Genomic DNA, 19,333 nt, shown 5'->3' with positions numbered 1-19,333 from the left:
GACTCTACTTTCACTTTCTTCGTTACACGTCGCGTCAAGGAATAATAATCATTTTTGATTTTAATGAATATTTTTAGCCCAGCTAAGGTAATGTAGTTATAAATAGACGTGTCAGTTAAGTATTGTTTAAATTGAACATTTAGAAGCATGATTATATACTTATGATTTTATAAAATTTTACGTCATTCATTTTCTGCGACCTTTTCTCATGTTCGTAAAAAAGGAAATCGACAAGGCATCATGAAAAGAAAATAAGATGTGGTCAGAAGGAGTGTTCTAAGTTGGTTCTGATTAAAAAATCTTGTATATTTGGAGGACTATCTACTAATCTTGCAAATATACTGTCTGTATGAGTTGGTATATCTGCAATTATACATATACAGTATATATTTATATTTGCAAAATGTTTTACATTTCCTTATATAAAATTATTTGAACAAGGAGTATTTAAGCCTGTATATAAACAGGTTCAACATGACCAAAATATTGTTAAAGCTATATATGGCGTATCTGAGCTAAAAAAAATAAAAATACGAAATTGAGTGTATATAAACATGACATATGTTATTTACGTTCATATTAAAATTTTCACCAATTTTGAACTTGAATAACCTCATGTTTCCATAGTTAAATTGACTTTAAACTGTGTCTGTTATTTAGATGCAGAGTCAGTAAATAAATTGGTTATTGTTTTAAATTTCTAATATCTTTGAAACGTGATTGATTTAAATTGTGTAATTTGCAGGAAAGTCCTATCTTTATATAAAGTAGTAAAACAAATAGAAAGATCTTTTTAATTTTTTGTGAGTTGGAAATCATAAAAAATACGCCTTATATGACCTTAAGTCATAAGTGATCGACGTAATTTCACAGTGACATCACAATTAAGTGGTCGTGGTGTTCAACAAAAATTCCATTGAGGTTTTTAAAAGAATCATTTCATAGATTTAAAAATATAGTTTGCAAATATTTTGTTATAAATCAGTCACAAATGTAAATATACTGAAATGCAAAAGAAACGCAACATCATATTTTAGAGGGAAATATTACATATAAGATATAATTTTGTATCTAAAAAAGTAAGGACATCTTCAACTTTGCAAATATCGGTAATTTAACGGTTGAATGATTTTCATATGATTACCGGAAGTTAAGTTTGAGTCTGCTTAACAGAAATCAAAAATTTTATGTTTAACAAAACATTTGGCAATAATATGGGGTTTTAAGGATTTGTATCTGTTCATCATAAGTAATGCAGCAATGTTTCGAAGAATAAATTCCCCTTTCTTTTCCGTAAGCGACGCCAAGGCTTTCTGAAAATGACTTATTGCTCTAGCTGGAAAATCTCAACTAAAGGAGATGGAGAGTTGCAGATGCAAATATGACCCACATCATGCCTCAACAGGCTCTTACGTATCATTAGCATGAATGACAGTCCTTGGACCGGAAGTCCAAGGGTTACTACACTGCGCTTGGCTAGAGAAAATTCGACCTCATCATCTGAAAAACAGGCATTTAAAAATGATAAAGAATATTTTTTTCGCTCAAATCTCGAGATTGATGAACCTATTGCATCATAGAAATCAAGCTGCAACTGTTGCGCATGGCAGTCTTACACGGTGTAATTGAATTGCCGGGGTGGGGGTGTTTTAACAGTCATGTGTTACTTTCTAAAGGTAAAAGATAATCATTTAACATTTTTATCAAATCTCTGATGTTTTCAAATCAAGTTTTACCTTAGTGTATTTATTTTTGAAAATCATTAGATAAAAAATTCAAATATTTTTTAGATTACTGCTTGTTGTGTTTCTTTTGCGTTTCAGTATACAAGTAATATGAAGTGAAATTGTTGTTCAGGTCTCAATTTCAGACCCAGGATGGCTTAATGGTCGATGGTTATGGGATATTTTTTGTTATGGAATAGTAAAAGAATACATATATGTTAGAAACACATGGTTGGTAATATTTTGAGGTGGCAACTCGAATATGCAGAAAAATACATCAAGAACAGCACGTACACTTTGTGTTGCCCTGGCATAATGCGTATGTATTGCTGGTTAATTTAATCCAAAATGCATTAAGTATTATGTTACAAGAATTAAGTCTGTATTTCAAACAAGTGAAACAACATCATGCAGACACAAATATACATGCATAAAAGTTGGGTATGTTTACATTTAAGAGGTTCATCATCTATAAGTCCTAATTATACAATTATGGCTTCGCCTCGGTCAATATTGATATTTTTCTGGTGAATAACAAACCATATTCACCACCGAAAGAGTCCATAATTGTTTTATTATATAGTCCGTATTTGAATAAATAAGACATTGAAGGCTGCATGACAATACCTTTTTCATTAATGAACTTCTGTCGTAGAAATTTAAAAAAAAGCATAGAGATTACAACTTATAACTTCCATGATTTCATTTCGCTGTGTGTAAGACATCAAAATGTTTGAAAAATAATTCTGCGAAAGACTTGCCTAACATTTTTTTTCCTGCTCAGATACACAGCTGGCTCCGGCCGTTGTAACCATATTGTTTTCAACGCGCACTGACCCTCCGGTGAATACAGCTTCAAATCCAGTGAATATGTACTGTTATGAACCGTTTGCGTTTGTATAGATTATATAGGGGCTATTTATAGACTATATAATAAACTACTTAAAGACTGTGTCCTATATTACTTTATTCAGACTTCATAAAAGATCTTCACTTATGGTTGGTTTTCAACATTCTATTTCAGTCATCAAAGATCAATAAGTTGTTATCATGTATTAAATTGAAAAAGAAAACACAGAAAAAATGAAGAAAATATCTATTTTAAAGTGACGTCAGTCACGATCAATGTCAAATTTCAAAGGCAATATACACATGTACATGTATTGTACATGCATCAAACAACATGAAGTCCAAAGAACATGTAACATCCAAGGGTAAAATATATGTACCGTATATATTCGCCTATAAGTCGGTTTTTTGGGAGTTAAACTTTGGTCCAAAACTCTTTATCTGACTAATACGCATTATTAAAAGATTGGTATTTTAGTGGGTGAATCCCTCTAGTTCATTTCAATATTTCCACTTACCTGCCTCCTTAACTATTTTTGGCAATTTCCCTCTAGTTCCCCATACAATGCGTCGATAAATTTTTAGAGTCACTACGGTATTACCTCCAGTTATCCCCCTTAACTATAACTCTTCAGTTTTCTCTCGACGCCATATTGGACATGCGGTTTTCCTCATACAGTGCATATAAAAGTTTATATTGGCGTTTTTGGAAGTGTGTCTAATTTAAGCTTAAAAAATACAAATGGCTTATAGGCGGACCGACTTACAGGGGAGTATACATGTGTACGATCAATCCTTAACTCTACTGGTCAGAGACTAGAAGAGATTACATGATAGGAAGATGTCTGTCTGTCTGTCTGTAAACAATTTTTCAAAACTCTACTCCTCCTACAGTTTAAGTCCAATTTCATTATAACTTAGTACAGAAATAAACTACACTAAGATACATATTTTTTTTTATCGGTTTTTGATTTCAGTAAATGATGTTGCCATGGTTACTAAAAATAGAAGTTTCTGTGAAATTCTTTTAAAACACTACTCCTCTTACAGTTTTAATTAAATTTCAGTATAACTTGACACACAAGTAGACTACACTAAGATACCCAATTCTATGTATCAATTTTTGGATTTCAAGGAACAGGCTTGTCATGGTTACTTAAAATAGAAATTTCTGTGAATTTTTTTTCAAAATGCTCCTCCTAGAATTTTAGTTAGATTTCAATGTAACTTGGAATGGTACACAAGTAGACTACACTTAGATACATGATTCTTTGTAGGTTTTTAGCTCACCTCAACGAAGTTGGGGGAGCTTATGTAATACCCTCGGCTTCGGCATCACCGTCCCAGGTTAAGGATTTTGGAGCAGTTTTCTTTTCAAGTACTTCGATGGCCTATATTAGTCAGAGATGCATGGAGGATGCTTCTAGTGTGTTTCATTGTACCAGTCAAGGTTTCAGATGCTGCAATTTCAGCTAAAAAATGACCAGGTTAATGTTTTTGGAGCAGGTTAAAGTTTTTGGAGCAGGTGTCATTTCCAAGTAACTATAAGCCCTATGTTGACCAAACTTGCATGGATGATACATCTAAGGATGCTCACTACTGAACTTGCTTCGGATACTGGATCTGACCTACATTTTTCGGATGAGTGACCAGGTGAAAGTTTTTGGAGCAGATCTCATTTCCAATTATCTATAAACCCTAAATTGACCAAACTTGCATGGATGATACATCTAAGGATGCACACTACTGGACTTGCTTTGGATGCTGAATCTGACCTATATTTTCCGGATGAGTGACCAGGTGAAAGTTTTTGGAGAAGATGTCATTTCCAAGTATCTATAAACCCTATATTGACCAAACTTGCATGGATGATACATCTAAGGATGCACACTGCTGGACTTGCTTCAGATGCTGAATCTGACCTATATTTTCCGGATTAGTGACCAGGTTAAGGTTTTTGGAGCAGATGTCATTTTTAAGTAACTATAAGCCCTATATTGACTAAACTTGCATGGATTATACATCAAAGGATTCACACTACTGGACTTGCTTCAGATGCTGGATCTGACCTACATTTTCTGGATTAGTAACCAGGTTAAAGTTTTGGAGTAGATGTCATTTTCAAGTAACTATAAGCCCTGTATTGACTAAACTTGCATGGATGATACATCTAAGGATGCACACTACTGGACTTGCTTCTGATGCTGGATCTGACCTACATTTTTCGGATGAGTAACCAGGTTAAAGTTTTTGGAGCAGATCTCATTTCCAAGTAACTATAAGGCCTATCTGAACCAAACTTGCATGGATGATGCATCAAGGGATGAACAATCTCAAACTTGCTTCGGATGCTGGATTTGACTTACATTTTCTGGATGAGTGACTAGTTTTAAGTTTTCAGATAAGTCTATTCCCAAGTAACTGCAAGCCCTATCAGACCAAAATTGAATAAATGTTGCATCGAGGGATGCACACTCCTAGATTATTAGTTTAGTGTGGGACTTGCCTTACTTAAAGACAACATTTGTTGAGGTAAGCTCTGTAATCTCTGATTACCTATGTTTGATTTATTGAACAGTATTCAGCCAAGGTTACTAGAAATAGAAAATTCTGTGAAATTCTTTCAAAATGCTACTCCTACAGTTTCAGTCTGATATCAATATAACTTGGTAAACAAGTAGACTACATTATAATTCTGTGTATTGGTTTTTGATGTTGTTGAAGTGTTGTCATGGTTACTAAAAATAGAAATTTCTGTGAAATTCTTTGAAAATGTTACTTAATCTACTACAGTTTTTGTTCAATTGCAATTAAACTTGACTCAGAAAGAGACTAAACCAAGGATCTTTATTTTATTTATTGCTGTTGCCATAGTTTTAAGACAAAGTGCTACTTTCTCTACTTTTGTAGATCAGTAGAACTACAGTCTCATCAGAGACTTCTGGTTTTCACTTAAAGTCGAAATTACTGTCATGTCCATTCTTACAAGATTTTAGTAATCAATTAAAAACACACACACACACAATTAATGGGTGATTAGGCCTGGTCTACTGATTTTTCCAATTAGGATATTCTGAAGGTCATACATTCTTTCTAGTATGGCAAGTCAAAGGTTCTCCTAAAGGGAGAGTACTTTATATTGGGCTTATATGTGTGTCAGAGTTGTCTATGTGACAACGCAATATTCACTATTGTGGTCTTTTTAATTTTCATTGGGATAAAATTCCAAAGTTTTGGCATTTTGGCAGAAAATACAACTTTTGTATGGCCCATTGTTCAACTATAAAAATGACATATATGGAATAAAATGTTCATTGAAAAATGATGAATCTACTGTATATATTTAGAAATTATATTTCATTTCCTGAATAACTAATTAAATGCTTGATAGAGGATATTTAGGAGCCTACTACAGTTGAACAGTATCTTGAGCACTGATATCTCGAATACCATGGATATGTTGAAGTGATTTGGAAATCCCAGCCTCTTATTCTTTAAGTATTTAACCCTGGATATCTCAAATCATCAGATATCTCAAAGTTTTTTCATGGTCCCATTGAGTTGGAGATAACGAGGTTTGACTGTAGTATCTCTGAAAATTCACACATTCCCCTCTTGTTGCTTAAAATTAGTTGCAGAACCATTAATTGACAATCCAATCTTATATTATCTGGAGAGCTACAGCTCACTTCAAACGTGAAGAGGGAGAACCTGATAATGCATTTTATTTACTTATTAGCAACTGTTACATCTTATATGCATGTGTGTCATGTGTTATCTTTGCAGATTTGATATGTAAATGAGTCCCTCCGGCATTCATGTCAACAAAACAGTGGTCTTATTTGTCTTGGCTATCACTGCCATAATTGTTGTTTATAAGAACTACAAATACATAGGGACATTTCTGAAGTTTGGGGGAAAGAAAGAAGGAATGACCTCAATACCCAAGGATGCTCTTGACAAGGCCAAAACCTTAAAAGTAGAAGAACGCAAGGTTAAAGTAGAGTTAAAGGATGGCAAGGTTTGTTTACATGAAAAATACATGCAGTAATATTGTAGTTCTAGATATATAGCAGAGTTATTAATTAGCAGATTTGCATCCTTTGCATTACAAGTAAGATCAAAAGTAATTATTTATTGTGACTTGGAATACTTGTTAAGGAAATTGATCATTATGATTTTTTTTTTTACATGACAGAGTGTTGATATAGTTGTACGTGAGGTCATACCAACATTAGGGGTGGGTGACATTCTGTTCCTGCATGGACAAGCATTTTCATCAAAGGATTGGGAGAAAATAGACACCCTGACAATCTTTTCTGCTCTTGGTTACCATCCTGTGGCAGTAGATTTACCAGAAGGTGAGTCTTGTCCCCAGTAGTGTCTGTTATTTAACAGCAGCTGTAAATACAGTTGAACTTTAGTATCTCAGACTTCTATATCTCAAACGCCATGATATGTCAGATTGATTTTGGATGCCAGTATCCATTTCTTCTTGTATTTTAACCTCAATACCAATATCTTGAACCCTTGGATATCTCAGAAGTTTTTTCTCACTGAGTTTAAGATAACAAGGTTTGATGTAGCATTAGATAGCATTGGCTTTAAAAATTTTAACTGTTAAAATTTTTATGCAAGCCAAACATCGGATATATCAGGAAAAACAAGAAGTCTGTGAGTCAATGCTCACTAGTAATACCCCAGCTTCTGATGTGAATATACACTCTCAGAAGTTCAGTTAAAGACACAGAATTTCTTACAAAAATGAAACCCAGCATATGGTATGCCTAAAGATAGAGTGTGCTAAAATTTCAAGCATCAGCGATGTGTAATGGCTGAGAAAACAGTGACGATAGAAATTTGGTACGGACAGACTCACAGATAGACAGGAAGTTGACTTCAGATTCATACAAAATTGTATCCCACCATATGGCATGATGCTTAAACAAAGAGTGTGCTAAAATTTCAAGCATCTGCTATGAGTAGTTGCTGAGAAAACTGCGACGAAAATTTGTTACGGACAGACAGACACACACACAGACAGATGGACAGGCACACAAGGGTAAAACAGGATACCCTCCTCTCCTTCAGAGCGGAGGTATAAAAAATGTTTTTAAGATCGTTGCAATTAACATAGCTGCTACTGCTAGGCTAGATATCTAGGTCTACGGAGTGCACTGTATGAATTATTCTGTTTATCCCTACATAGTTGCTAGACTAGCTTATTATGGAAGATCATAGACTATATAGAACTACATAGGTGCTAAAATCTTGAATGCACCCCATATGCTTTGTACAGTTGAAAAATGATGCTAACAGAAAGTAACAAAAATTCACCTATAGTTCAAAGTGTATGGCTGATTTTCCAGTTCAAAAGTAAAATGTTACCATTGTTGGCTAATACAATGATGGTTGTCATTTCGCAAACTTTGTGAAATCTATAAATACCAGGTATATGTCCATTTTGTTTAAATAGGAGGAATCAATAATAATACTTCCTTACGATAATGCAGTCTAAAATTTTGCATTTAATATTGGGGATATATACCTTAGTTGACTGGATATGTTCAAAGGCAAAATTTCTTCTATCAGATCAGAGTATTTGTGTGTCACTGATGAGCTTTGGCCATAAGCATTTCCAATATAACATTCATCCTGTCCAAAAGTTTTTTTTCTCTCGGCAATCGATATAAGCAGTGTTAAATTTTTATACATACCCATAATTCATGTGGAACATTTTATAGGAGCAAAGACTGAGAGTGAGAAGACAGATGTTGGAGACAAAGGAGTCTTTCTGGAGAAACTTATTTCTACCCTCAAACTGACAGCCCCTGTCATTGTCAGTCCCTCCATGAGTGGGGGTTACTCACTACCCTATCTCTTCAAGGACCCATCAACAGTACAAAAGCGCTCTAGGGGGTTTGTGCCTGTGGCCCCAGTGCACACTGAGGACTATAAAGCAGAGGAGTATAAAAGTCTTCATGTGAGTTAAAGATGTCCAGATAATCGAGGGGCTTTTATGTGCAAGCATGTATTAAGATTATTAAAGAAGTTAAAGAATGCATGGAAGATACTGTAAAAGCAGAAATATTCATTGGGGATTTAATTATGTTTTTTTTGTTGTCAACAATTAGCAATGAAATTAAATCCCAAACGAAATTTTTATATGACCATAAATTGAATAGTGTTACTTTTAAAACAACGAAATTTAATGCCAACGAAACATTTATAGATGACAAAACTACAGCCCTAGAAACACACCATGTATTTTTTTAAATAGCATTTATATTTTGTATTTTTTATCTTCTTTAGATTCCAACAGCCATTGTATATGGAGAAAATGACCAAACTATTGGCCCAGTTTCTACAAGGAACTTAAAGAACTTACCAAACAGTGAACTACATGAAATAAAAGGGGCAGGTCACCCAGCCTGGATAAACAAACCAGACGAGTTTCATGACATCCTGTACAAGTTTCTCCACAAAAACCTTGCCACTGCCCCCTGACCTGGCATGGCTACACAAGAAAACGTTATCAAAAGACATCGATAAGAACACAATTTTTTTTTTTTTCAGATTAGTTTACCGTTATGTTCATTTTCTGTATTCATTTGCATTAATACACATGTAACTAATTGGGTCATATTGCTTGCTGGTGCTGAAGTTTTCAAGGAAGATATATATTTGTGTTAATATATGATTTTGCATTTATACTGTATAACAGGGAATTTCTGCATATAGATTTTTGCTCTTTCCTCTGTCCCATTTCTTACATTGAATTAAAACAGAGACTTGGTGCTTTCATTTCCGATAACAAAGTTTCTTTTGAGAGTCCAATTGGAAAACAGGCTTTGTGTTTTTGAATTTTGCAGAAAACAGGTGTATTTGAGTATCTTCAGCAAAGAATTAAAATATGAGCACACCCTTTGATCCAAAAAATAAAACATGTTTTATAATGTTCAGAAACAGATTTTTCTTTATATAGTTGCATATTTTGGATCAGAGGTTGTGCTCTGTATGAAATATTGAAAAATACTAAAATTTTTGGCCATTTTTGAAGGAATTTTCAGTACACAGGAATAATGACGCATTTCATGACATCATAATGCATTCACTAATGAGGAAATTATGTTATTTTCAATAGATATGGTCACCAAGGGTTCAAGTGATAATAAATGCATTGTCAAAAGCATTAATATGAAGTATTAAAGAAAGGAAGATTACATAATCTATCAATATAGTGTCGATTTGATTTGTTTCACAAAATTGTTCAACCATTATTGTATGGATGTGAAGTTTGGGGATTTTCAAATAATGCAATTATACAAAGTATTCACCTAACATATTGTAAACTTTTACTCCATTTAATAGATACAACTCCAGATTTTATGATATAAGGTATATGGTGAACTTGATCGATGCCCTATGGAAATTCAAATAAAAACATGCATGATATCTTACTGGTCAAAATTAATTACTGGAAAGGAAACAAAAATTGCAAATCCATACTATGAATTAGGCTTTATTATAAATCAAGAAATAGGAGGGGAAATTGGTTGGTTTGAAAACATTAGAAATGTTTTGAACAATTGTGGACTGTCTTATATTTGGCTCGAAGCAAGCTCAAGTAATGCAAAATGGTTAAAGATGAAAGTCAAACTCGCATTAATTGATCAATTCAAACACAGTTGGAAATTAATTATTCAAACCTCATCTAAAGCATTAAATTGTAGAATATACAAAGACGAATTAAAGTTTGAAAATTATTTTAATATTATATCAAAAAAGGATGTATCACATTTTGTAGATTTCGAACTTGTAACAACTATTTACCGATTGAAAGTGGACACTGGGTTAATATATCAAGACAAGAGGAATCGGAGATGAATTTCATTATATACTAAAGGGGAGTTCACTGCAAAAAGACAGAACTTCATGTTTAACCGATAAACAAATAAAATTTAAGAACATACTTACTTTTAAAAACATTATGAATAGTAATAAGCACTGCTTTCTGAGAAAATGATGGTCATTTATAAAGAAAATAAAATGTGCTCCCTGGTATACAATTCCAATACTTCACACTAAAGGTACTCTAAGTTTTGTATTTTATTTCTCACGCATGCCTTATATACATGCATTATTAATTTGTATTCATCATCTATATTATGTTCTTGTAATCTCTATATACTATTGTAAAATGGTGCTGAGATTCAAATAAATTAATATGACCGTGACTTTTCAGAAAAATTCACAGGGACAAAAAAAGGCCCTAAGTGAATCTTGCTTTTGATATGAATATTTGACTAAAGTTTTCATTTTTCCATCTCTTTAGTACACAATTTTATCAGTAAATATTATTATTTAATTTAATTCATTTAGACTACTTTGTTAAATCAAGGTAACGCAGGTAAACTCTACCTGGACCCTTCAGAGGGCCTCTTAATTGAATGTGATAATTAAATAATTGTTTTAGCGAGTAGACGTTCGGGGAATAAAAAGGATGTTTGCTTTGCGGTAAGCCAAAGACAGACTATTGGAATATTTTAGAATTTTATTTTACTTATATCAGGGCTCTCGATTGTCTATATTTTGAGTCTTTCAAAAGCCTAATTCCCAAATTAAAAACTAGAGGTACTGTGATCTCTGAGTTCACAAAATGATACCCCCTTCCCGCCTCCCATATGATTTTAAAGACAAATCCCCCCTTTTTTTTATTTTGCTGTGGGAAAGTCCAAATATTTGTCCTTTTAATACATTAAGTAGGAGGTCACAATCGCACTATGTAATAAAGATTCTGTGAAAGTCTCATTGAATTTTATTCAGTGGTATAGGCGGAGTTGCGGATAAGAGATTGGTACTCCAAAGCGTAACGGACGGACGGACAGACAGACCCCCCCCCCTTCACTATGCATCCCCCACTTTTCAAGCGGGGGAGGGGGGTATAACAAGGTACTTTTTCCCAATTGAATGCGTTATTTTCCCTTGAGTCATTACTCCCCTAAATTTTTAAGACATACAGTAAGATTTGTAATAACTGAACTTGTCATTCATTTTCTTCTATACAGAAAAAAAGAAACTTAGTTGATATCAAACACGGCACATGATTTTAATCTATAATGATTTTCCAAAAATTCCCTAAAAGATCGGTAATTTTCACAATTTTACGGCTATTTAAATAATGCTTATAAAATGAATTACAAAGGTGATACTTATTGCATCCAAAAATCAAAAATCTGAATTTTGGAAAAGGCTTCTCGAATACCACGAAAATTTTCTTTTGCGATCGAGCTACTACGGTCTCTATTATTACGTCACGGCTTGTTGTAACGTCACGTGATTAATATTAGGAACGGTAACTCTTAATTGGATTGTTAAGAGTTATCTTTCATTTTTTAATAGCCGGTTCTAAAAGACTGTAATATTGGCTCAGATAAAATATTATAAAGAAGACATACATTTACATGTAATTTCGTAATTTCAAGACTTTGATCCTTTTAACCGACCGAGCTTAAAATCTTCCATGTGTAAGGTGCACTTGTGGAAAAACAGAAGACGCATATCATTACTTTTCTTCTTGTGCGAAATACACTGTCCCAAGAAACGATTTGTTTAATGTTATTTTTAGAATGATTAATTTACGTATTATAGACACTCACGTACTGTTATGGGGAGATGATTCGATTAGCATTTCTGAAAACGAATGTTTATTTCTAAATGTGCAAGAGCTGGTCGTTTTTGAATTTATATATTTAGATTCATTTGTACATACTACATCAAATCAATTTTGTACATGCATAACCTATGTAAGATAATCATATTGACCTTTGGTTCCAGTGTAGTTTAATTTTTTAACATTATTTTGTGTAATTAATTGTTATAAAGGAGAGGACGTTCTAAGTTTTAAGAACTCGTGTCCGATCCTTTTGTTGTAATATCTAAGCAATAAAATATGTTCAAACCAATGTGTAAGGTATTTTCTTCCTAAGAATTAAGTTTCTCAAATATTCACTTGTGCGAATTATTTCTATCGGATTTCGGATTGTCTCGGAAATCAATTGTACTTTTCAGCCTGCTAGCAGCTCTGAATTGAATATATTTTTATTTTAAAAAGTTTTGAAAAACAGACTGGATGGAATATTTTCATTCGCATTTTCTTATATGATTGTTCTCTTTCATACGAATCTAAATTAACAATGCAGTAATAATGTCGAAGAATTTTTCGACAATTTTTTTCATTGCTGTTTATTATTTTATGCAACGCCTAGTTTGGGTATATGAACGATTGAAAAAGAGAGAAATCTCGTGTTTACTGATGAGTGTAAATTTTGAGTGATGCAGATAAGCACCAGGAAGGATAAACAGAATATATTCTGATAACAGTACTTAGAGCTAAGTTCTCATCAAAGAACAGTTACTTTTGCTGATTTTTTTTTATTGAAAGACTGAAATGGATATATGCGAAACATCCCGAGGAAAATTGGAGTGTCGAGTGAAGTTCTTTAATTGCAAACTAATTAATTTTGCTTTTAAATAAAAATATAACTGTCCTATAATACATTGCATTGTAATGCTTGATGTACTGTCTAACTAAAACATACTTGGTCAATTTTTATTAATAGGCAAAACAGTGGAAAAAATATCAACTTTCCTCCTGTTTGACTGATGAGTGAATATTTTGAGACTCAAACAAAGCCGCCGAGGACTTTGTAGAACAATCAAAGACGCTTTTCAATACTGCTTAGCAGTACTAATTTAGTGAGATAAGCTCACACTGAGTCCTTTACACGCGACATTACCTGTCACCGTTATTTACTCTGACTTTAACACATGGTCATTTGTGAATGTCTCTCTAACGTCTTATATATAGTATACAAGCCTGTTACTCGTTAGCATTGCTTAAACATTTACATAAAATAAAGGAGAAATCAATGATCGTTTTGTCTACGTTGTTCAAAGGGACATGATTTGAGTTATCGAACTTTGAAACAAAACTTACATTATGCAAATTTCCAAAGAAACATTCAATCACAAGGACAAATTGTATATAAAAGCTATCTTTGGAGGGTGGATGGTGGGGAATATTTCTAATGCATTGACAAGTAAAAGAATTGTGCTTGTTTAAATACAAGTAGAATTGCACCATACTGCACTCTGCTGCAATACAATGCGAATTGCACCATACTGCACTCTGCTGCAATACAATGCGATACATTGTGATACCTGCCAAATAGTCCAATCAAAATTAACTTAGTCAATTTTTTTTTCTTAATTGAATTTAAAAACTGATTGAATACACACACTTTTTTTCATTTTATGCTTTGAAAACAAAAGGTTTCAAAAACAGACTAGAGAGCATTTCTTTTATTCTCATATTCTTAAATATTTGTTTTCTTTGACATGAATCAAAATTAACAGTCAGTAATTAAGTTGAAGGACTTTCGCAAAGTTACGTGTTACTGGTTTTCTTTTTATCGAATGACTAGTTTGAGTATACGCAAGAGATCCAAAAGAAATGAACACTCCTTTTTGACTGATGAGTGGATTTTTTTTTTTGTTTGCAAGAGAATTTATACTGTTTACCATAATAAGAATTTAACTGCATTTTATTGCACTGCACTACAATGCAATGTCAATCAATAAAATGAAGTCCATTTTTGTTCTACATTGTGGTATTGAAAATAAGGTGTAAATTAACATAGTTTCTAATATCTTTTTATTTTTAAAAAAGTTTTGAAAAACAGAGTGGATGGAATATTTTCATTCACATTTTCTTATATGATTGTTCTCTTTCATACGAATCTAAATTAACAATGCAGTAATAATGTCGAAGAATTTTTCAACAATTTTTTCATTGCTGTTTATTATTTTATGCAACGCCTAGTTTGGGTATATGAACGATTGAAAAAGAGAGAAATCTCGTGTTTACTGATGAGTGTAAATTTTGAGAGTGATGCAGATAAGCACCAGGAAGGATAAACAGAATATATTCTGATAACAGTGCTTTGAGCTAAGTTCTCATCAAAGAACAGTTACTTTTGCTGATTTTTTTTATTGAAAGACTGAAATGGATATATGCGAAACATCCCGAGGAAAATTGGAGTGTCGAGTGAAGTTCTTTAATTGCAAACTAATTAATTTTGCTTTTAAATAAAAATATAACTGTCCTATAATACATTGCATTGTAATGCTTGATGTACTGTCTAACTAAAACATACTTGGTCAATTTTTATTAATAGGCAAAACAGTGGAAAAAATATCAACTTTCCTCCTGTTTGACTGATGAGTGAATATTTTGAGACTCAAACACTTTGTAGAACAATCAAAGACGCTTTTCAATACTGCTTAGCAGTACTTGTTTAGTGAGATAAGCTCACACTGAGTCCTTTACACGCGACATTACCTGTCACCGTTATTTACTCTGACTTTAACACATGGTCATTTGTGAATGTCTCTCTAACGTCTTATATATAGTATACAAGCCTGTTACTCGTTAGCATTGCTTAAACATTTACATAAAATAAAGGAGAAATCAATGATCGTTTTGTCTACGTTGTTCAAAGGGACATGATTTGAGTTATCGAACTTTGAAACAAAACTTACATTATGCAAATTTCCAAAGAAACATTCAATCACAAGGACAAATTGTATATAAAAGCTATCTTTGGAGGGTGGATGGTGGGGAATATTTCTAATGCATTGACAAGTAAAAGAATTGTGCTTGTTTAAATACAAGTAGAATTGCACCATACTGCACTCTGCTGCAATACATTGCGATACATTGTGATACCTGCCAAATAGTCCAATCAAAATTGAATAAGTCAATTTTTTTTTCTTAATTGAATTTAAAAACTGATTGAATACACACACTTTTTTTCTTTTTATGCTTTGAAAAAAAAAGGTTTCAAAAACAGACAAGAGAGCATTTCATTTATTCTCATATTCTTAAATATTTGTTTTCTTTGACATGAATCAAAATTAACAGTCAGTAATTAAGTTGAAGGACTTCCGCAAAGTTACGTGTTACTGGTTTTCTTTTTATCGAATGACTAGTTTGAGTATACGCAAGAGATCCAAAAGAAATGAACACTCCTTTTTGACTGATGAGTGGATTTTTTTTTTGTTTGCAAGAGAATTTATACTGTTTACCATAATAAGAATTTAACTGCATTTTATTGCACTGCACTACAATGCAATGTCAATCAATAAAATGAAGTCCATTTTTGTTCTACATTGTGGTATTGAAAATAAGGTGTAAATTAACATAGTTTCTAATATCTTTTTATTTTTAAAAAAGTTTTGAAAAACAGAGTGGATGGAATATTTTCATTCACATTTTCTTATATGATTGTTCTCTTTCATACGAATCTAAATTAACAATGCAGTAATAATGTCGAAGAATTTTTCGACAATTTTTTTCATTGCTGTTTATTATTTTATGCAACGCCTAGTTTGGGTATATGAACGATTGAAAAAGAGAGAAATCTCGTGTTTACTGATGAGTGTAAATTTTGAGAGTGATGCAGATAAGCACCAGGAAGGATAAACAGAATATATTCTGATAACAGTGCTTTGAGCTAAGTTCTCATCAAAGAACAGTTACTTTTGCTGATTTTTTTTATTGAAAGACTGAAATGGATATATGCGAAACATCCTGAGGAAAATTGGAGTGTCGAGTGAAGTTCTTTAATTGCAAGCTAATTAATTTTGCTTTTAAATAAAAATATAACTGTCCTATAATACATTGCATTGTAATGCTTGATGTACTGTCTAATTAAAACATACTTGGTCAATTTTTATTAATAGGCAAAACAGTGGAAAAAATATCAACTTTCCTCCTGTTTGACTGATGAGTGAATATTTTGAGACTCAAACAAAGCCGCCGAGGACTTTGTAGAACAATCAAAGACGCTTTTCAATACTGCTTAGCAGTACTTGTTTAGTGAGATAAGCTCACACTGAGTCCTTTACATGCGACATTACCTGTCACCGTTATTTACTCTGACTTTAACACATGGTCATTTGTGAATGTCTCTCTAACGTCTTATATATAGTATACAAGCCTGTTACTCGTTAGCATTGCTTAAACATTTACATAATATAAAGGAGAAATCAATGATCGTTTTGTCTACGTTGTTCAAAGGGACATGATTTGAGTTATCGAACTTTGAAACAAAACTTACATTATGCAAATTTCCAAAGAAACATTCAATCACAAGGACAAATTGTATATAAAAGCTATCTTTGGAGGGTGGATGGTGGGGAATATTTCTAATGCATTGACAAGTAAAAGAATTGTGCTTGTTTAAATACAAGTAGAATTGCACCATACTGCACTCTGCTGCAATACAATGCGATACATTGTGATACCTGCCAAATAGTCCAATCAAAATTAACTTAGTCAATTTTTTTTTCTTAATTGAATTTAAAAACTGATTGAATACACACACTTTTTTTCATTTTATGCTTTGAAAACAAAAGGTTTCAAAAACAGACTAGAGAGCATTTCTTTTATTCTCATATTCTTAAATATTTGTTTTCTTTGACATGAATCAAAATTAACAGTCAGTAATTAAGTTGAAGGACTTTCGCAAAGTTACGTGTTACTGGTTTTCTTTTTATCGAATGACTAGTTTGAGTATACGCAAGAGATCCAAAAGAAATGAACACTCCTTTTTGACTGATGAGTGGATTTTTTTTTTTTGTTTGCAAGAGAATTTATACTGTTTACCATAATAAGAATTTAACTGCATTTTATTGCACTGCACTACAATGCAATGTCAATCAATAAAATGAAGTCCATTTTTGTTCTACATTGTGGTATTGAAAATAAGGTGTAAATTAACATAGTTTCTAATATCTTTTTATTTTTAAAAAAGTTTTGAAAAACAGAGTGGATGGAATATTTTCATTCACATTTTCTTATATGATTGTTCTCTTTCATACGAATCTAAATTAACAATGCAGTAATAATGTCGAAGAATTTTTCGACAATTTTTTTCATTGCTGTTTATTATTTTATGCAACGCCTAGTTTGGGTATATGAACGATTGAAAAAGAGAGAAATCTCGTGTTTACTGATGAGTGTAAATTTTGAGAGTGATGCAGATAAGCACCAGGAAGGATAAACAGAATATATTCTGATAACAGTACTTAGAGCTAAGTTCTCATCAAAGAACAGTTACTTTTGCTGATTTTTTTATTGAAAGACTGAAATGGATAGTTGTGAAACATTCTGAGGAAAATTGGAGTGTCGAGTGAAGTTCTTTAATTGCAAACTAATTAATTTTGCTTTTAAATAAAAATATAACTGTCCTATAATACATTGCATTGTAATGCTTGATGTACAGTCTAATTAAAACATACTTGGTCAATTTTTATTAATAGGCAAAACAGTGGAAAAAATATCAACTTTCCTCCTGTTTGACTGATGAGTGAATATTTTGAGACTCAAACAAAGCGCCGAGGACTTTGTAGAACAATCAAAGACGCTTTTCAATACTGCTTAGCAGTACTTGTTTAGTGAGATAAGCTCACACTAAGTCCTTAACACGCGACATTACCTGTCACCGTTATTTACTCTGACTTTAACACATGGTCATTTGTGAATGTCTCTCTAACGTCTTATATATAGTATACAAGCCTGTTACTCGTTAGCATTGCTTAAACATTTACATAATATAAAGGAGAAATCAATGATCGTTTTGTCTACGTTGTTCAAAGGGACATGATTTGAGTTATCGAACTTTGAAACAAAACTTACATTATGCAAATTTCCAAAGAAACATTCAATCACAAGGACAAATTGTATATAAAAGCTATCTTTGGAGGGTGGATGGTGGGGAATATTTCTAATGCATTGACAAGTAAAAGAATTGTGCTTGTTTAAATACAAGTAGAATTGCACCATACTGCACTCTGCTGCAATACAATGCGATACATTGTGATACCTGCCAAATAGTCCAATCAAAATTAACTTAGTCAATTTTTTTTTCTTAATTGAATTTAAAAACTGATTGAATACACACACTTTTTTTTCATTTTATGCTTTGAAAAAAAAGGTTTCAAAAACAGACTAGAGAGCTTTTCTTTTATTCTCATATTCTTAAATATTTGTTTTCTTTGACATGAATCAAAATTAACAATCAGTAATTAAGTCGAAGGACTTTCGCAAAGTTACGTGTTTTTTTTTTTAATCGAATGACTAGTTTGAGTATACGCAAGAGATCCAAAAGAAATGAACACTCCTTTTTGACTGATGAGTGGATTTTTTGTTTGCCATAATAAGAATTTAACTGCATTTTATTGCACAGCACTACAATGCAATGTCAATCAATAAAATGAAGTCAAGGCGGTAAGCCAAAGACAGATTATTGGAATATTTTAGAATTTTATTTTACTTATATCAGGGCTCTCGATTGTCTATATTTTGGGTCGTTCAAAAAACTCAATTCCCAAATTAAAAACTAGAGGTACTGTGAGCTCTGAGTTCACAAAATGATACCCCCTTCCCGCCTCCCATATGATTATAAAGACAAAGTCCTTTTTTTTTTTTTTTTTTTTTTTTTTTTTCCTGTGGGAAAGCCCAAATATCTGTTCTTTTAAAACATAAAGTAGGAGGTCACAATCGCACTATGTTTGTTTTGTTTGTTTGTTTGTTTATTGTTTAACGTCCCTCTCGAGAATTTTTCACTCATATGGAGATGCCACCACTTGCCGGTGGAGAGCTGCAAATTTTGACCTATACTCGGCACTCAGGG

General features: G+C 32.5%; 1 protein-coding gene across 1 annotated transcript; it reads left to right on the top strand.

Moving 5' to 3' along the window:
- Nucleotides 1-5: 5 nt before the first annotated feature.
- LOC133197259 (putative protein-lysine deacylase ABHD14B) lies at nucleotides 6-12,580 on the top strand. Its single transcript, XM_061333216.1, has 5 exons — nucleotides 6-87; nucleotides 6,360-6,594; nucleotides 6,772-6,934; nucleotides 8,318-8,556; nucleotides 8,886-12,580. Exons 2-5 carry the CDS (start codon nucleotides 6,373-6,375, stop codon nucleotides 9,078-9,080), a joined length of 819 nt encoding a protein of 272 aa, XP_061189200.1. The 5' UTR covers nucleotides 6-87; nucleotides 6,360-6,372; the 3' UTR covers nucleotides 9,081-12,580.
- Nucleotides 12,581-19,333: the final 6,753 nt, after the last annotated feature.

This window comes from Saccostrea echinata, unplaced genomic scaffold (genome assembly GCF_033153115.1).
Source record: "Saccostrea echinata isolate AGI-Se365-2 ecotype Australia unplaced genomic scaffold, CSIRO_AGI_Sech_v1 ptg000030l, whole genome shotgun sequence".
NCBI classification, from domain to species: Eukaryota; Metazoa; Mollusca; class Bivalvia; order Ostreida; family Ostreidae; genus Saccostrea; species Saccostrea echinata.
Note: the sequence above shows the minus strand (reverse complement) of the source record. Positions and strands in the feature narration are given on the sequence as shown.